Genomic DNA, 20,305 nt, shown 5'->3' with positions numbered 1-20,305 from the left:
AGGAAGTGCCCAGCAGATCATCAAAGTGAGCATGGAAGGCGTTGGCCTTTTCAGCTTCCTGAATCAGTATGCTGTCCCCAGCAAATATTTTGTCGATGTGACTTTTACGCTTTCTATGGCAAGCTTGTAGGTGAAAGTATTTGGTGTTGGCATCACCCTCAACGATATTAGTGATTCGGGAACGTTGGCGGAAGATGGTGCGCATTAAAGATGCCAAACCTAGGCAGCTTGCCTTTGCCTTTCTTCTAAGCTGCAGCTCATGTACAGCAAGGCTTCTGGATTCTTGAGCAACATCAAACCGGAGGACTAACTCTTTGGCAATGGCGAGCTGAAGCCGCACGCAGCCGACCTGCTTCGCACTCCAACGTTGCAGGGCTTTTGCAGTGTTGCGGAGCTTGAAATCAAGCACCCTGAAAATATCAGCATTCGTCCAAGGACAGACCCAAGCCTCGCTGATTGTCTGCAGAAATCCGTCAAATTTGGGCCAGATGCTTTCAAAATGAAAGCGCTTGAAAGTGTGTGTCACAGCGACCGTGGATAGGCGTAGTGGTGCATGATCGGAACATTCAGAAGCCAAAGCGGTGAGAGTATGGTTTGGGAGAGAGAGCAGCCATTCGTCAGAGGCGAAAACCCGATCAAGTCGCTCAAGGGTTGGGTTGTCTCTCCCATTGCTCCACGTGAAGCGGCGACCATAAAGATGCGACTCGTGTACTTCAACGTCATCAAGGAATCTGCGGAAGCGACCCATCAAGCGACGATTCAAAATCATATTGTTTTTATCTTCCGCCTTGTAGATGAGATTGAAATCCCCACACAAGAGCCAGGGGCCAGCACATCCCCTCCTGATGTGCCGGAGGTGGTCCAAGAATTGTGTTTTCTCAGCGTCCCCTTGGGGACCGTATACACAAGTGAACAACCATGCTCATCAGCATTTTTGCAATGAAGTAGAGCCGTCAGGGAGAAGTCGTGGAGAGTTAGCGACTGTTTGTTCTTGTAGCAGAAGTTTAGATTTGAAACCTGAATGCAGCAATGCAATGGCATGATTAGAGGCTGGACGTAGAAAATTGCTGCGAAAATATACGGCGTGTTAAGTGACGGTAGCATATCTGTAGGGTTGAATCATTGTTCCCTCAACCGAAACAGAACTACCGTGTGTGAATGTGGATGAAGAAAAAGAACAAGTAGCTAAAAGTTTAGACAGTGAGAATCTTGCCCAAAAATCTTGGACTGAAAGAAAAACAAACTAGTAAAGTTCACGGGCCTATAACCATAAGCGAACACCAAAAACACATTTGCTGTCTGGTGACATCAGACATGCCATTACACATTCGGAGACGCTGTGATGAACTGATGATACATAACGAAAGATAAACGCATCAGTTAATGCCACCTATGACTTGATGATACAGAGCATGAAAACTTGTCCAGAGACAACTGAACCTGACATGTTCAGCGCTGAAATAAATAACTTGGCATGCTCATCAGTCCTGAAGCACATTTGCTGTTAGGTGACACCTGATCTAAGCTACATGGCACAACATAAATCAGATCAAACACTTGCTCTCGGGTCTCAGCTGATATTTGATTCAGGCTACATGCTTGACACAACAACACATACTACATTACTACATCAAGATTCAGACGCTTGCTCTCAGCTACATGCTTGACAGAACACCACATACCACATCAGAATTCAGACATGTCAGTTACAGATGCATAGCCGAGAGGACCCATCACTGCATGGCTACAACTACAGCTATCCTACTCCTGCTCCATCTGCAGCGCTCTACTACGCGTCGGCCTTGAGGAAGAGGCCGAGCTGTCGCATGATGCTGGGACGCCCGTACTCCGCGATGCAGAGATCCTGCAGGTCCCCGGGGTGGATGATCTCGTCGGGCAGCGCCGCCCTCTCCATCTCCAGCAACTTCTGGCGGACCTTCGCCTTTGCGATCAGAGCGGCCGTGGGGAGCTTCTCTGGTTCCGTACTCTGCACCACCTCCGTTGCCGGTTCCGGCACTGGCAGCACGGCCTTTACGTTCTCCTCAACGGGAAGGACAGCCTGTGGAACCGGGTGGTCGACAGTCTCGTCGCGATCGCTCTCAGAGTCGCTATCTGAATCTGAATCACTCGAAGATGAGCTTCCGGTTTCGCCGGCCTTCTCAACGGAAACAACAGGGGAGGCTTTCAGGATCGCAATGGGGGAGACGCCGCCGCAGATATCGATGAACTCGTCGTAGTCCTCCGGGGGATCCATGATCTCACTGCTGCCAGCGACCTCCTTCTCGAGGGAAACGACCGGGGAGGCTTTTAGGATCGCGACGGGGGAGACGCCGCCGCAGATGTCGATGACCTCGTTGTCGTCCTCGGTGGTCTCGAGCTTAGCGACCTTGGCGATAGCATGCACCTTTGCCCGCTTCGCTGGCGGCGTCTTGATGGAAGCCTCCTCCGGCGGCGCTTCCGATCGTGGTTCGGCGGCGGCCATGGGCCGGCCGCCATTGCCGCTGGACAAGAGCTCCGCCTTCCTCACGAGCGCGTGGAGGGCGTCGAGCTCCGCGGCCATCCTCTTCCGGAGGGTCACCAGCGCAGGATCGACGGACGTCTTGACGGCGTTGCGGGTCACCTTGGCACGCTTCGGACTTGGTGCCGAGAACTCCTCGCCAGCGCCGGCGCGGCGAGCCGACTTCTTCTCCCGCGCCATTGTGCAGCAGTTAGTAGCAGCAGGTTCGACGACCTGCGGCCGCTTCACGAACGGGCGGCCGTTGGGTGGAACCACGCCGCCGCCAACAGCTGTGACCTCCATCTCGGCGACGACGCTGTGGCGGACGACCTTGGTGTGCTTCGCGCCGGGCGCGGAGAGCTTCTGACCGGCGACGGCACGGCGGGCCGACGATTCCCGCGCCACCGCGCCGCAACCCGCGGGCGCGGCGGCCCGCGGACGCTTGCAGGGTGGCCGGGCGCTGGGAACGGGAGCGGCGCGACGAAGGGTTCCCATGGTTTCGCCGCCGCGCAGCGAACGAGCGAGCAGACTCTCTCTGGTCTCGCCGGACGCCGGGAGGGAGAGGAGGACCGGTGGGTGGGAGGGAGGATGGATCTGGAATTCTGGATGGATCGAGGAACGAGATGGGATCGGCATGGAGCCATGGAGTGGTTTTAATCGTCCCCGGGGGAGGGATTCGAATCGGAGACGGTCGCCATCACGCGCTTCCGATGATCCGACAGTCGATTCCGACTTCCGACAAGGATGCGAACAGGAACAGGAAGCGGAGGGGCGCGCCTTGCCTGTTTTCCAAGCAACCAGGTGGAGGCGGCATTTTGTTTTGGGGCCGTTTATTTACCAAAAATTTTCACCCAAAAATTTTCAACTCCCCTTTAAATACATATATGAAGCACTAAATGTAATTAAATAACAAAACTAATTACACAGTTTGGATGTACACGACGAGACGAATCTTTTAAGCTTAATTATTGTATGATTAGCCATAAGTGCTACAGTAACTCACATGTGTTAATGATGCGGTCAAAGGCCTCAAAAGATTCGTCTCGTGGTTTCCAAGTGAGTTCTGAAAATAGTTTTTTAATTAGTGTCCGAAAAGTCCTCCCGACATCTGGTCAAACTATTGACGTGACATCCAATAAAATTTTTGTTTTGGAACTAAACGGCCCCTCGTGATGCGGATCCCATCACTGAGCACGGATGCAGAGTCAGGCAATAGCATATAATCAACACATTCAGCACCTGAAAAAAAAAAGAATCCGTGCAAGAATCTCATCGAGACCAGAGGACTAGGGGTGCATCTGATAAGACTGGTACACATGATCGGTAACGGAATGTTACAGTGTTCAGCGCACAGCTACGGGGAAATTTTTGGCTACAAGTACCTAGAGATCTCTATGGAACTACACATGCTAGCATGCATGCAAAGAAGGATATACAGTGCAATTTAAAACAAACTAGTTATTAGGATATTTCCAACAAAGTAATACTAAGTCGTACGCGCTATTATTTGTCATACATGGAAGAGAGTTAAGAAAGCAGAGAAGTTTGGAATCACAAGCCATGATCCTTCTCAAAAAAAAAAACAAGTAAGCGAAGTTTAATTTAGAAGTTGTCCTAAGTCAACTATTCTAAACCTTGGTTGTACATTTTCTTTACGTGTCAAGTTTGGGTATTTAAAAAATGGTACAAGTAGATTCGTCTCGGAATATGTACTTTCATTGAAATATACTTTTTCTATATTGTATAATTATTTTGTAACAAAAAGTACCACTCAAAAGTGTATGTTTATAATGTCCAAAATATCCTTAATCATGAGTGTAGAGAGTAAGAGTGAGCCTACAACATAATCCAAGGTGCATCAATTATTCAGTACCTCTGATAGACGTGGACTCAATGTTACTAAACTAGGAGAGGTTGTCTAACGTGTTATCTGAAGATGACATGAAACGCCATTAAACAGCATTGCAATGTAATTAAGCCTTGTATTGATAAACAAAATATATATCTCACTCTTTCATTTCGAAACGAAGGGATTGTAGATTCCAACACATGATCATACATTCCGTGAGCGTACACGGTGGGCAGGAACATAATCACTCTTATCTGACGTCAAGCTCAAGCTGTCCCCGCAGGTTGCTTGGCGCCGTACCCGCCGTACGGGGGAGGAGCAGGGTAACCCATGGGCGGCGGGTACGGCGGCGGTGGGTACGGCTGCGCCCACTGCGGCTGCCCCATCGCGACCCCCGGCGCGGCGAACGGGCCCGGCGGGGCCGGCCCGTCCATCTGATGGAGGTAGACGTAGGCGGCGGCCGCGCACGCGGCGGCCGCGGCGGACAGGATGGACGCCGTGGAGAAGATGCCGTTCCTGAGCACGGCGCAGCCGTAGTAGTAGGCGCGGCGGGAGAACCGGCCCCGCCTGCTCGTGGAGAGGCCCCGCGTCCCGCCCCGGTTCATCGCCGCGCCGTAGAGGAACATCACCACCGCCACCACCACTAGCCCCCTGCCGAGCAGAGCAGGCATCTCGGCCAATCAGGATGGTCTATCTAGCGGTATGTAATCGAACTGAGCGGCGCCTCGCGCGGAACGGCGGGGGGCGCGCCGCCGGTCTGCGACTAGCTATGTGCACGTACCAGGCGACGGTCGACAGCTTGAAGGCGGTAGCGCGCCGGCGGCCGGAGGCGGGGGCGCCGCGGCCGAAGCAGCCGCTGGCCGCGGTGGCGAGGGCCAGCGCCGCCAGCGCGAGCAGCGCCGCCATGACGCCGAAGACGAGCGCCGGCGTGCGCCGGTACACGCAGCGCTGCCTGTCGAAGCCCACGAACGCCTGCGCATCCGGTCGATCGATCACAAAGCAGAGATGGTGAGCTCGAAGCAGAGCAGAGATGGTGAGACGGGATTGGAGCGTGAAGCTTCGCTTGCCTTGGACTTGGTGCCCTCCGCGACGAACCCCAGGACGGCGGCGGCGGCGCCGAGCACGGCCACCGCCGCGCTTACCAACACCACGCGCTTCTCCATGCTGCGATGTCACTCGAGCCCGTTGTGCCTATCCAAGAACTGATGGGAAGACAAGGAGGGGGGAGGAGGCCGGAAATATCTGCAGGCCTGCAGGGAATCAACTTGTACCCGGAAAGTCAAATGGAGGGTGCAATAATTTAATAACGAGATTACTACGCGGTGGCACGTCATCATCGGAAGAATACGCGTGCCCGGACGATAATTTATTCACTCTGCTCGGCTGCTGTTTTTTTTTTAAAACCTCTCATCTGGCGTACAGATGTAGCATGATTCATGAACAACTCACACTAACCCTACACACGAACACCACACTCACACCACGCGTACACAAATAAACCTACAACTACACTTAGACCAAATCGCATCCTTCGTGACATCACCGGGTCCATCCAAGACTTCGTAGGCGATGGGCGCATCGCAATCTCTTTGTGGCTCCACGCGTGAGAGGCAATAGAATTCAACAGGGAACCTACTGCTCGGCTGCTGCTACGTGAGTGCAGAACCAGCCAAGAGCAGCCGGCCGAGCACCAGCCGAACAATGTGATTGTGTCTGGTCCCAGTGGGAGTGTCATCGACACAGTTACCAAGACTAGAATTTTGAGAACTGTGTCAATAGAGTGTCATGGTGATAACACTCTTCTCATATTTTATGACACTTCTCTCTCCTCTCTCCTCTCTCCTCTCTCCTCATACTATTGGTACATATTAGCAAATTAAATATTCATGATACTCCTATAACACTTCCATTAAAATTGGCCTGATACGGGCCCATCTCTCCAGCTAAGTTGACTCGGTATGAGATACGGGCCGCTGTTCGTCAAATGCATGAAATTTCTTTGAATTTTCCCAGTTTCTATCAGTTTGACAAGGAAGGGGGTAACTTTGCTGAGTTAATACTAATTAACAGAGGCCTGATACTTCACAATGAAAATTACTGTATACAAAGGGGTAGAATACTAAGTAATCCTTTCGCCGAGTGCGACGTTGCTGATGCCGCTCCCGAGCCTGCTTTTGTTCCTCTACCTCGCCAGCGTCGCCGCCAGACCAGCCGCACCGCTCATGCTCCCCGTCGTCCTCCTGTCGGTCAAGAGATATTTGATGAGGACGAGGAGTCCGAAGAAGAAAAGCCCCAAGGCTACAAAGAGCACCACGACTCCGATGAGGATGAGTACACCTCCGATGACGTTCCCGACGTCGATGAGTGACACTTCACTTGTTTTTCATTCCCTTTTTGGCGCTTGTTGACAAAGGGGGAGTGAAAAGATCACATGTACTCCTTTAGCGCTTCACGCTTGTATCGGCACTTTACCTCTATCGTTTGGCACTCTAGTGTGGTTGAACCTTGAGAACTTTGAGCACTTTTCTATCGATTCGTGTAAGGACCTTGTGTGGCTTGAGAAATCTTATGTATTGTGTGCTCCTCTGTGATTAGATCAACTATTTGTTATGTTTTAAGGCAAATTTATGTTACATTGTTTCTCAGAAATTGAAGTGGTGATTGTTTTCCTGTGTTTTGCTCTGCCAGGTCTGGATACTCCGGGACTCATGTTCGGAGTTTCCGGGCTCTCACCCAGAGTCTCCGGGTTTTGGCAGCAAATACACTTTCTTGATGTGAATAACCCGTCATATGTATTCAGAATTGTATTTTGGTGCACACACACTCACCCTACTGTAAATTATATAAAAAACGACTTTGATTTATATTGTTTTGCCATTATTTGACATTTGAGAAGTCAAATTTGAAATTCAAAATTCATGGCACACATTAAGGGGGGCTCTTTATATACTAGTGAATTACATTTGTTTTGAGTATCAAATGCAGTACATGGTGTTGTCATCGGTCACCAAAAAGAGGAGATTGAAAGGTATCTAGGCCCTAAGTGGGTTTTGGTGTTCGACGACAAAATCGTGTACGTTTAATGTGTTATGTAAAGCATGTGTGCAGGAGCAAAGAATGGATAAGCAAACAAGAATGATGAAATACGCCCCTCAGAAAGGAAATGAAAAAGCGGTGTTGGATATAAATTCAAGAGTTAGATTTTTTATTTTTAATTGAGTTTAGGAACACCATACTATGAAGGGGGACTTCGATCTAAAGGTTGTGACAGGGTTCTAGTGCTCAAGGAAAATAAACAAAACCAACGAGAGATCTTTGCCACTCAAATTCTACAAAGAAACGATCTTGATTGAGATGTCCCGCTGAACCCGGATTGTCCAGGTTTCAGCTCGGAGAGTCTGGACACCCGGAGTATCCGGGTTATTACCTGGAGTCTCCGGGTAATGATTGCCCAACAGCTACTTTTCAGTATGAGTATATATACCCCTCTTACCCCTTCACACATTCTCTCGCTTGCTCGTTTCGAACCTGACTAGGTCCAAACCCTAGAACAAGCACTCTCACTCCCTCCTCTTTGATTCTTGAGTGATTTCCTTAGGGATTCAGGTGAGAGACTTGCAAGAGAAGAGATTTGAGCTCATGAGCATCCATTCCAACCCTTGAGCACTAGTTCTTCGTCAAGCCCGTGGATTCAAGTCTTTTACTCTTAGAGCTTTGAGCTCCTAGATGGTTAGGCGTGCTCAAGCTGCATTGTGAGCTCCACGGGAAGTTTGTAAGCTTCTTTCCTCTCCGAAGAAGCCATAGTAAGTGACCTCGGGTTTTAGCGTTGGTCTTGCTCTTGGGTGAGGAGTATAGGGGTTCTTGAGCACCGTCTCTTGAACTCATTCTCAATAGAGATGTAGCACCTTCGGGTGTGAACTTTGGGAAACAAATTCTGTGTCACTTGTTATTGCTTTACTTGTTTTACTTGATATTTGCTTGCAAGTCAATTTTGTTAGGGTTTGAGGTCGATCTACTTGAATACAAGGTTTCTGTCACGCTTATCTGGTTGAATAGTTTTAGAAGCACTTCCTGTTAACTCCAAAATTACTCGATCTGTTTTTCATTCACATTTATCAAGTTTTTGTGAACGTTGCACTTGACCCGGGGAGTCCGGGTTTTCATCCGGATAGTCCGGAGTATCCGGACCCAAACCCGGATAGTCCGGGTCATCTGTTACTAATCAGACTTTTAAGTGTTTTAATTTCAGATTTAGCCTATTCACCCCCTCTAGACATCTTTAGATCCTCTCAATATTCTTGTATATCGGATATATATATATATATATATATATATATATATATATATATATATATATATATATATATATATATATATATATATATATATATATATATTGTCTATTTGGGACCCAGTGAGCTAAATAATATTCAAGGCACCGGCAGTGCTGCCTTAGCTCCGGCGAGCCGAATTTATAATCGACTACACCCCTAATTACTACACAGCACCGCATTAATCAACGCCAGCATGCAAACCAAAAGAGTAAAAAGTAGACCCCATTTAAAGTCCACGTTTCATTCAGCGGTAACACGGAAACTATTCAAACCAGCGGGTATCAAGCCATTGACATCGCTTGGCTGAAATTACTCCCCAAAACCAATCCCCTTCCTCCTGTTGTCCCCATCCCTACGCCCCATGGTGATTTGGCATTTGGATGGCGGGCCCCCTGGCACCAAGCGGCGCCGTCGACATTGGGTTGCCTCCATTCGGTTCCATTAGCGCCGCCGACATCTGGAGGACAATTCAAGCAGCAGATTAGGAGGATTACATCTACCGGCGGCAGCCATCCACCTCCTCCCCCATCACGGCTCCTGTCGTGGTTCCCTGTACTCCCCCGTCGCGGTTCCTGTGGCACCGTCCACCCTGTCACGGCGCCCGACCTCTACCCCACTGTCGCGGCTCCCGTGGCGCTCGTGCATCTGGTTGCTGTGGCTTTGAGCAGCGGGAAGGGGATCCAATCGGCGACGGCGGTTCAAACGCAGTAACCTAAGTGAGTTCATGCACCACCTCTCTCTTCCTCAACCCCTGCCGTGTTCAACCCAAAGCAACATTCAATGGACACACAGACCACGGTTCCTAATTCACCAGGCAAATGCCTGCCAACAATCGCCCCCCACACACGTGAATCTCTCAGACGCACTAGAATTGACTAGTCTAGGCATCCATGTTGTTCATCGATATTTTTAGGCAATGCTTCCCGTGAAGGAATTGCTAGCTTTTTCTAGGTAACACCAGCTATGAAGATTTAATTTACTCATGCAACAGTTAAAAATTACCACAACCACTACATCCATTTACTGTCGTGCTTGAGCATTCATCATTTCTTACGGTCCTGAAACACCTATTTACTTATTACAACCCATTATATGTTCTGAATGTTTCGATTGCATGACTCCTAATATACATGGGCAGTCAATTTTACAGTTCACGAGGAGAACCAGGATGGGGATTGGGCATGCAAGATGAGCACCACTGAACCTGGAGAACAAGCAGTCAAGCACAGCCCACAAACCTTACGCCACAGCCACCAGCTACCACAACAATTGACCCTCAAGGATACCCCGCCTCCTCTCTCTAAGACCACACCAAATTTGTTTCTTTTGCAGATCCAGACTACTAAAAGATCGACATCTGACGTGTATTTCAGGGTACATAAGGTATGATAGTCATGGGAATTTTACTATTTGAGTGGCCATAATAGACATCATCAGTCGAATTAAGAAAGGAATTGTTTCCTGCATCTATATGCACGTAGTACTCTCTGTGCAGGATTTGTTCTATTCTTCTGATTTGGTACTCTATTATAATATTTAGATATGCAGGATTCCAACCTCATTATATGTGTTTGCTGCTTCTCTTAGAGGCCGTCAATGATGCAAGCAGGCGATGATGGTGCACTAATCTCCAATTGCTTATGGGAGTCAATTGACACTAATTTGGAAATCGCAAGACAAGTAATTTTCAATTTGCGTAGGAGTAATTTACAACTTCATTAGTGTGTTCATTGCTAATATTTTTTGTTGGTCAAAGTATTTATATAGCAGCCTAACCTTGTGTTTCTAATATGGTGCAGATAACCTTGCATGCCTTCTATTCAAGAAGCTTCAAGCTAGAAGGATGCAAATAAGCTTGCATACCTTCTGTTCCAGAAGCTTCAAGCTAGAAAGATGCAGGGATAGATGCATGCATGAATATTTATTTGCTTTATTTTGTTCCTGGAATGAGTGCAGTTAAATTTTATTCATATATGTATGTGGAGATATCTAGGAGTAATTATTTGTTGATTGTATAAATATTACTTGTCAGTACATTTGAAATTACTTTTTGTTTCACATAGAAAATTACTCCTTTGCTTACAAACTATTTTTTATTCCGAAGAGTAATTACTCCTCTCTTTTGACTATATAGTCCATTCACTTAACATAATAAAATTAAGTCAGATTAATTACTCCATGTCTAACTAGTTTTGTATGAATAATTACTCCATACATCTTTTGCAATCTACAACATCTTTTGCAATCTTTTGAAAAGATGACCTTCCCAGAACTTGTGTACATTTACTCAGACGTGCTTAAGTTATGCGGCAGAAACCATTATTACTGTCGCCGCAGCGTCAGATACTTCCAAGATGGACAGGGGAGTGCTATTTGACTTTTAATGAAAACATTTCTTTTTTATACCTGACACACCGTTTTTTATCTCCCACAAAAAAAGTACAAAATATATGCACGTTTCTAAATACCAAAAAATACTACTCTAAATCATAAAAAGAACAAAATTCACTGTGTACTTCCCAAAGTTGAGGAAAATACTTCTCAAGCAATAGAAAAGTACTAACTTTTACAGATTTACTCATTGCCATGACTAATTACCATACAAGGCTCCTTAAATCCCTCTCGTGCTCAAAACGTTAATGAACGGCAATGAACCTCCATGGAAGCTGCACACACCGCATGAAAAAAAATGGTTCATGCATGTACGATTTAATTGATAGTCAATCTTCGGACAAACACAATCAATGGTGAGGTCCTAGCGTAATTGATGGTAATAACAACCTGACATTAAAATGAGTATTACACCAAAATCATATCTAGGATGCACAATTTTTACTACACGAGAGGAAAGTGGAGTAAAATGTTTCCTAGCGGGGTTATCAGAGCTCCGACCAAAATAAGAAAGCACATGCTCAATATTACTCACTGAAACTCATTTTTACAGTTTTGGGATGGATTTGTTGATGAATTACGGTCACAAGATGTCATCGGAGCATTTCCGTGCATGCCATTATTAAAACCAACGAACCATTAATTTTTACTTTCACACATGTCACTTTATACTCCACACCACCCATTTCCGTGCATCTCTGAAATTGCTGATTTTGACCGTAGTTGAACGCCCCGCATGGTGCCCTCTTTACTGGTCATTCAATGCTTTATTGATGTGCAAGAAAGCCAAACTGCATTAATACAGTCAATAACCACGACAAACCAAAGTCTTCATGGCAAATTATGCATTAAAAAGACAGAAACCAAGGAATTTACTACCTCTCACTATGGAGGCGTAATTTTCCCCACGCCGGAGTGCTGGTGGAACTCCGTCGTGCGTGCTAAATAATATTCAACAACCTGGATGATATATATATATATGAAGCGAAGGCCGCGATACGAATCCGAGTCATCGTTCTCGAGCAGGACCATATTGTACTCCGGCCGTCGTACAGTATGGAAGAAACAAGTCCGTGTCTGATCCGAAACCATATCCAAATTCCTATCCAATGAGGAAACGCATGCGGGAGCCATCTATTTTTTTTTCTGCAAAAGGACAACGCCAGGTCGGCAGCACATAACCGCTCTGTTCTGCTGTCAGCCAACAGTAGTGCTTTTCTATTACACCAAATCAGCACCAGTCATTAGCCACCAGTCAGCCAATAATATTTTTCTCAAATAAATCAGCACCAGCCACAACCAGCCACAACCAGTCCCAGGGGTGTGTTTAGTCTCAAATAAATCAGCACCAACCACAACCAGTCTGAAGCATAGCACAACCAAAACAGGACAGGTGTTGACCAGCTGGAGCCTAGGCTGCCTAGCTAGGCCCCGTTTAGTTTTCAAATTTTTTTCTACAGTATTCATCACATCGAATTTTTAGATACATGCATGAAGTATTAAATGTAGTTAAAAAAAATAAGTAATTATACTGTCTGACTTATTCTTACGAGATGAATCTAATGACATTAATTAATTCATGATTAGACATTAATTATTAAGTAACAACAAAACGTGCTACAGTGTCTAAATCCAAATTATTTCATCAACTAAACACACCCCTAGCCGTACAGTTGGTGCGCAGGCGCGGCACGCATAGTGTGGCAGCTAGCTGCATGGCTACTGAAATGACATAGCGCTCCCCACTCCCCCCCCCGTGCATGAGTGCCATTAAATGTTTTAACTTACCTTGGTTGCTATTTTTTTTCGTTGAAACGAAATGGATTTCTGCTATTTTAAATCCGTTACAATCCATTAAATTATGTTCACTGCACGGAAAGTACTTTTTTAGATAATGGAATTTTCCGGCATCTACAATTTAGCATACACAACCTTCAAATATTATAATTTTCCTGCTTCAATAGCTGTAATAGTAGGAGAGCCAAAAAAACAAAATTAAGTCTGACAAAGTCTATTATTATACTTCCATCCATGACTCGCAAACATTTCTAAGGCTATTATCTCCAAAGAAGTGCTGATCTTCATGAACAGATCCTTTGTCATCTCCTTATGCTGCAATATTGACCAAAATCGCAGCGAGTAGGTCCTCCTGAAAATAACCTGTACAAATGATGAATGTTTAACGTTATCAAAGATAATATCATTTCGATAACGCCATATTGCCCAACACAGAGCCGCTGTCCCTGTTAGAATAAAAAAGGCCTCTTGTGCATTAAAATTTTGAAGCCAATTCCCAAGCTTGTGGGTTACCGATCTAGGTGGGGTTAAACTAGTAGCAACTTGGACAGTCCTCCAGATTACCTTTACATGTTGGCAATTGAAAAAGAGGTGTTTGATTGTTTCGTTACAATTGCAATAGCTACATTTTTTACTACCCTTCTAGTTTTTCCTTCGAAGATTATCCTTGGTTAAAAGAACCCCTTTTGCAGATACCAAAGGAAGATCTTAATTTTTAGTGGAACTTTAAGTTTCTAAATAAATTTATATTGGAAAGGGAAGTTATGGTTAGCTAGATGAAGGTACATCGAGCGAACTGTAAATTGTCCGCTCTTGGTTAAGTGCCAGCTAAAAGTATCCCTTCCTTGAGTCAAATTAAAGTTGGAGACTTGTGCTACTAGTCTTAGCCATTCATCCAATTTTTCATCTACCAACGCTCTTCTAAAAGAGATATTCAACGATGTTGAATTCATGACTTTTGCCACCGTATCATGCAGATGGTGAGCGATGTTGTATATAGTGGGGTAGATATCTTTGAATGGCTGGTTTGATGCCCATGTATCCTCCCAAAACCGTGTTTGTGTTCCATCCTTTATTTGAAAAGAACCATTAGCTAGGACCTCATTTTTTATTTTCATGAGCCCTCTCCAGAAATGAGAGTCGCCCTATTTGATCTCAACCTGTGATAGAGATTTGGAGCTTAGGTATTTATTCCTAACAAATGTTTGCCACATCCCTTCACCATTAAGCAAATTTATTATCCATTTGCTTAATAAGGCTTTGTTCTGAAGATCAATGTCTATAATGCCAAGACCTCCTTGATCCTTAGGACGACAAATGATGTCCCATTTTGCTAGGCGGTATTTCTTTTTATCTTTGTAACCTTTCCAAAAGAATCTTGATCGATATTGATTAAGTTTCTTCAGTACCTCCTTTGGTATCTCAAAAAAGGACATCATGAACATGGGTAAACTGCTAAGCACCGAGTTTATAAGGATTAATCTACCTCCATACGACAAGTGCTTAGCCATCCAACATGAGAGCTTTTTCTTGAAAAGCTCTTCGATCCTCTTCCAATCAATATTTTGGAGTTTTCTATGATGCATTGGGATCCCTAAATATCTGAAAGGGTATTCCCCTATGTTGCACCCAAAGAGCTCGATATATTCGTCCTCGAATTCTTTCGCTTTACCATAGCAAAAGATTTCACTTTTATGAAAGTTTATTTTCAGACCAGATAATTGCTCAAAAACAGTCAATAATAATTTCATGTTTTTGGCTTGGTCCAAGTCATGATCCATGAAGAGGATAGTGTCATCTGCATATTGCAATATGGACAATCCATCCTCTACCAGATGTGGGATGACCCCTCTTATCTGACCATCATCCTTTGCCCTTTTAATTAGAATGGCAAGCATATCCGCGATGATGTTGAATAAGATTGGTGACATTGAGTCACCTTGTCGTAAACCCTTTTTGGTTTGGAAGTAGTGACCAATGTTGTCATTAACTTTGATCCCAACACTACCTCCGGAAACAAAACTTTCAATCCACCTGCACCATTTTGGTGAGAAATCTTTCATTCTTAAGGTTTCATTCTTAAGGGAAAGTACTAATGAATTGCTTGTACATTCGTTGCGTCATTGTATCAACCCACAATCACTATTGTAAAATTTGTGGACATAAAAAAAATTAGGTGCCTAGCTTTGTGCCCACCATTACCGCCCGGCTAATTTGATGCCGATAGCTTTCCATCGGAGCCCATCTTCCTGTGAAACCCCCATACATGAGCCACCCTAAAACCCTAAGCGAATAATGAAGCATCCCGTGCCAATGTATATGCAACTTGTGGCTAGTAAAATCACGTGCAAAGGAAGCTTCAATTGAGAGTGTTTTAGCTTTTCCATTAGTTAACGTTTGATCATAAAAATATTCACCCAGTTTTGCTGGCAACCAGCAACAGTGCGTTTTTCTCGCACCAAATCAGCACCAGCCAGTTAGTATACTTCTCTCACATCAAATTAGCACCAGCCATCAGCCACAACCAGCCGAACAGAGTGAATTGTGTATTTGCTTCCTTGCCAAATATGACCACGGGACAGTTTAGACATCCACTGTTTTCTACTTCAATACTCCCTCCGTTTCTATTTATATATTATATTAGATTCTTTTAAATCAAATTTGTCTAACTTTGACCAAGTGTATACTATACATGTATAGAAAAATATAGCAACAACTATAATATCCAACATATGCACTACACACACACACTTCATGGTGGATTTAATGAAACAAATTTGATTTTGTAAATGTTATTATTTCTTTCTATAAATTTGGTCAAAGTTTGCAAAGTCTGACTTACAGTACTACAAAAATATATTAACCGCGACCTCGGAGGTGGGCACAATTTTTAATCGCCTCGTTTAATGCCCGGCGTTAACCCATGCGGTCACCATTAAAATGACCATCTCGGTTAATATTGATTAACCGAGGCGTTTGTTCTAAAGCAAACGCATGGGTTAAGTTTCTATTGACAACCAAAATTGGCAGGAAATCGGAAAACTCCGGGTTAATGCCCGGATACTCTGGACGCGGATTCAGACGTCCGAACTTTGGCCCGCATACTCCGAGAATTCGCTCGGATACTCCGGATGCCGGTTTGGACGTTCGAACTTTGGCCCGGGTACTCTGAGGATTGTCTATGATATAAACCGAGGCGGTTATTTGTTAAAGTGATATAAAATCCGATAGTTAGAGTGAAAATCCGATAGTTAGAGTGATATAGAACAACAGGTTAAGGGTTCTCATCCTCATCCACTCATCTCTGCCTCTCCCTGTCGCGCAACCACCTTCCTCCCTTCACTCTCTCCCTCCTTCCACTCTCTCTCACGGGCGCGACGGCGAATAGGGCGGGGGCGGGCGAGGTAGCAGACGGGCACGACCAAGGCAGCACGGACGCGGGCGAGGGGGTGGGCACGGTCGAGGTGGCGGGCGCGGCCAAGGCCGCCAGTGGCGGTGGATCTGGCGAGGAGGCCGAGGCTGGCGATGGCGGTGTCCTGGTTGGCTCGCCGGTAGGCTCGGGAACTTCACGGTGTAGGTCAGCTCTCCCCCATCTTCCTCTCTTCATCTCCTCACTCTTACCTATCCTTTCGCAGATCTAGCATGGAGGCAAGGAGGAGGCCAGCGTGGAGGCGATGGCATCCTGCATCGCTGGATCTGGCTAGTGGGCGCATCATGGGCTCGCCCGAAACAGGCTCACGATTTTTTTGTTTTTTATCAATTAATTAATTGAGGCGGGCGTTGTTATATAACTGCCTCGGTTGATCGATTAACCGAGACGGGCAAAGACAACCACCTCCGTTATTCACTGATTAACTGTGACCCACGGAGACGTTTGGATTGCCTGCCTCGGAAAATGAAAAACGCCTGCCATAGAAAGTGAAGCTCTATCAAGCAAGAAGAAGAAGATACTTCTACTGGAGTTATATGATTTCAATATGATGATGATGAAGATCGGGAGACTCTAAGCGACAAGGAGGAAAATACTAGAGATATAAAGATAGAGCCTAGTCTTCATGAAGATGAGCCACAAGAGTTTGCAGGCAGAGGGAGCATTGGTGATTCATGATGATTTGAAAACACGAGATGAGATGAAGAAGCTTCAGGAAGGATATAGTTGCAAAGATCTCAGCTATGCCAATATGTCACGAACTCAGGTTATTTTGTCTTCATACAAGGGAACATTCAGAGGGCAAACAACTAGTAGAAGAGTAAAGAAGAAAAAGGAGATGCATATTTGCACGAAGTCCATAGGGAAGCTCCAACTTAAGGTTGAGAAGTACGAGTCGAAGGAAGATCGAATCATGTCACCAAGACAAGAGGAGAAGAAGGTTCGGAATGGCAGAGCACAAAAGATGCAAGGAGACAAATATGCATTGAGGGGGAGTGTTGAATTATGACAATGCATACTTGTGGAAAATTCTATAATATTTTGGAAAGCATAAAAGAGAAGATATTTGCCACGGAAGAATCTGGAATTGTTTCTTCATGGCAAAGAAAAGAAGAGTCTAAAACCTAGATATTTATGTATGGTAAAAAATATCTAGATATTAGGATAAGTATGAGAATGTTCTAGAGTTGGATATTTTGGTTAGAATAGTGTGGAATGATGCCACATGGCAACATCCTAGAGGTCGTGTACTAGTATAAATAGGGGCGACACCCCTCCCCTATGTGCTATGACTTGGAGTGCCATTTGAATCCAAGGTAGCATGCCAAGGTTGCATTGGTGCGAGTGTGTAGGTGTGTCATGGTGAGTCATAGGATAGCCACATAAAGAGTGTAAGTGTTATCTTGTGTTGTATCATGTTGAGTTATGAATAAAGGTTTGAGTTCCCTTGTAAGTGTTAGTCTTCCAGTTTCTAAGCACTTAGTGTATAAGTTGTGATCTATCATAGGTTGGCTCTTCCACCCGGGATCACAAAGGGTCTGGACTTCATCGTAGGAAGGCTCTGTCTTCTGGAAGCCAGCTTCATCTGTTGGTAGGCTCTGCCACCTAGAAGCGAGAAGGCGGCTCTGCCGTCGAACGTACCTTATACACTAAGTACCTAGAAATTGAAAAGGCTAACCGACTCTAGAGTGAGTTGGTGTGTCTTAGGTGTAGATTCTCTGCATAGTGGGTATTAGGGCCACCTCGATTCCCAACAAATACTGATACACCGGATATATACTACATAGATATTGATGTGCACAAGTTAGGTAGCTGCTCTCACAAAGCTGAAGATGGTGATATTTTCTTTCTTGGGAAATTGAATCATATGATTGGTTGTTTTGCTGTTGTGGTTGGAGTTGGTCTCAACATTGGCTTGCACAGAAGTTTCCGTCTCCTAATCTTCGAGTATCACAACAAGATAAAGTTTGAATCAATAAAAGAAGGTCCTTTATTAACCAACATTATGGAGGGCATAATTCTTTCAAAAGCAATGAGATATATTGAGTGTTGTCGCTCTGCAGCAGTTGAGTCAGTCCTATACACTGAGAAGGTAAAAATGATGAAACAATCATTTGGTGGAGTATCAAAGCACATGTATTCTAACCTTTTTGCTGGGTCTTTTGTTTGCAGGTTGAAAAGAAATGCATCCGCTGTGGTTGTCAGACCCGGGGCAGCGGGACTGCTTATTGGCATAGAATGTTCTAGAGTAAGGGATAGCTCATGGATGTACCTTATCTCTCTTGTAACTACCCGAATAGGCGTAGAACTAGTTGCAGTACAAAGAAAACTACCCGATTGTGTTGTAGTAGGACTCCAACTGTACTCGGCTATGACTTTCCATGTAACCCTGTCCCCCCCGGATATATAAGGGCGGGAATGGACCCCATCAAAACAACATCAACACCTAAGGCAATACAAACAACCACACAGGACGTAGGGTATTACGCAACTCGCGGCCCGAACCTGTCTAAATCTTTGTGTTCCTTGCACCATCGAGTTCCAGAGCAGTCAATCCCTACCTACAAACCTTACTGCTAAGGGTATCCCTGAGCAGGCTTGGCGGTAAACACCGACAGCTGGCACGCCAGGTAGGGGATTCGACGAGTTCATTGGCGAATTCGATGGCCGGATCAAGCGACGCCAACAACGTGCCTGAGGGCACAACCCTTGTTTTTGGTTCCTGGGCTTGCACGGCTGACGAATCGGGCGGCTTCTCCAGCCACCTTGTCACACCCAACTCGCCTAAACCGAAAACCACTTTCCAATCCGCCGACGTCTGCGAGTTTGCAGAACTCGACGAAAAGCAAGCTCCACCCGAGCTTAGTTCGAATATTCCAGAAAACGTGTCAACTCCAACTTGAATTCTCAAGTTAGCCGAGTCTAATACAAACTCTGACCCCGAAAATCTCCAATTTTCTGAAACCCTCAAAAAATACCTAACTTATCTCAAGTCAATCAAACGCCCCAAGATCGACAACTCAGAACTACTCGATGGAGTAGATCGAGTTTCACGATCAATAGAGGGATGCATTAAACTTGCAAAATCTGCTCTTGGCTCATCAAAAACACAGCAGAACCCAGAGGCATTGAACCCACCACAGGAACGGTCGGGTGATATACTCTCAGGGGTTGATCGAGTAGATTCTACGCTCGTCGATTGCATTAAGATGGCTGAAGTCACTTTGCAAAACAAGCAGCAGAAATCGGGAGGAGGAATCTGCGGGAGATCTGGAAGGACAAACCCCCGGGCTTGTTCGGATGGGACTGTCTTTCTCCAGGAAACCTCATAATCCTTCACCGAAACCTGCTCACAGTCAGATTCCTGAACTAGCTGATTCCTTATTCAATCAGGATTTCGACCAATTCATGAACAACCTCGACAATTTTGAACCATTCGACGATCTCGAAGATTGGTCTGACAACGTCGACTTGTTCATGGACGCCATGGCTCATCCACCACAGAATGCTGACGCCCTCTGGGAACTGGCCAAGCTCAAAAAGGGAAAATCCAAAGCTCCAGAACAATCCGGCAAGTCGATTTTCGACAAAGCCTGGATTAAGGAGCCTGAGTGATTAACTCCCACAGAGTCATGGCTTCATTGGATGAACTAGAATGCCCTCCGTGTAGAGATGGGAATTCCACTTCTCGCTCACCCAAAGCATACATATTCAAAAATCGATGGCTTAACCGATTTCGACTCCGAGTACTCTTCCGACTCGGAAAAAGAACTGGACGACCTAATCCAGTACAGCAAGGAAGTCGAATCCAACTCGACTAAGAATTCCAAGTGCGATCAGGACTCCCCCCCCCAAATTTGGTCATATATTCAACACCGCAAGGACGGACAGTGCGCTGGAAGGAGACACAAGATCCTAATGCCTTCAGCTCTCATCCAACAGATCTTCCCTTCCAGCAGAGCACTCCGTTAGACCCGTCTTCAAGCAAACAAGAACAAGAAATTCAA

At 45.6% G+C, this 20,305-nt stretch overlaps 2 protein-coding genes and 1 long non-coding RNA gene across 4 annotated transcripts; 1 reads left to right on the top strand and 2 right to left on the bottom strand.

Moving 5' to 3' along the window:
* Positions 1-1,544: 1,544 nt before the first annotated feature.
* On the bottom strand, positions 1,545-3,313 carry LOC120656380. The gene has a single exon (XM_039934448.1). The coding sequence runs from the start codon at positions 3,131-3,133 to the stop codon at positions 1,790-1,792; it is 1,344 nt and encodes a 447-aa protein (XP_039790382.1). The 5' UTR covers positions 3,134-3,313; the 3' UTR covers positions 1,545-1,789.
* Positions 3,314-4,445: 1,132 nt separating this feature from the next.
* Positions 4,446-5,619, bottom strand: LOC120656379. Its single transcript, XM_039934447.1, has 3 exons — positions 5,414-5,619; positions 5,128-5,318; positions 4,446-4,997 (listed from the first exon to the last, which is right to left on the bottom strand). Exons 1-3 carry the CDS (start codon positions 5,507-5,509, stop codon positions 4,613-4,615), a joined length of 672 nt encoding a protein of 223 aa, XP_039790381.1. The 5' UTR covers positions 5,510-5,619; the 3' UTR covers positions 4,446-4,612.
* A 3,365-nt stretch (positions 5,620-8,984) lies between these two features.
* On the top strand, positions 8,985-10,766 carry LOC120656378. Of its 2 annotated transcripts, XR_005667888.1 has the most exons (4): positions 8,985-9,396; positions 9,819-10,063; positions 10,268-10,360; positions 10,480-10,766. It is a non-coding gene; the product is annotated as an uncharacterized LOC120656378 (long non-coding RNA). The 2 variants fall into 2 exon arrangements; XR_005667887.1 differs by having other exon boundaries at positions 8,987-9,396; positions 10,268-10,766.
* Positions 10,767-20,305: the final 9,539 nt, after the last annotated feature.

This window comes from Panicum virgatum, chromosome 1N (assembly GCF_016808335.1).
Source record: "Panicum virgatum strain AP13 chromosome 1N, P.virgatum_v5, whole genome shotgun sequence".
In the NCBI taxonomy this organism is placed as follows: domain Eukaryota; kingdom Viridiplantae; phylum Streptophyta; class Magnoliopsida; order Poales; family Poaceae; genus Panicum; species Panicum virgatum.
The sequence above is the reverse complement of the archived record's forward strand: the minus strand, read 5'-3'. Positions and strand labels throughout refer to the sequence as shown.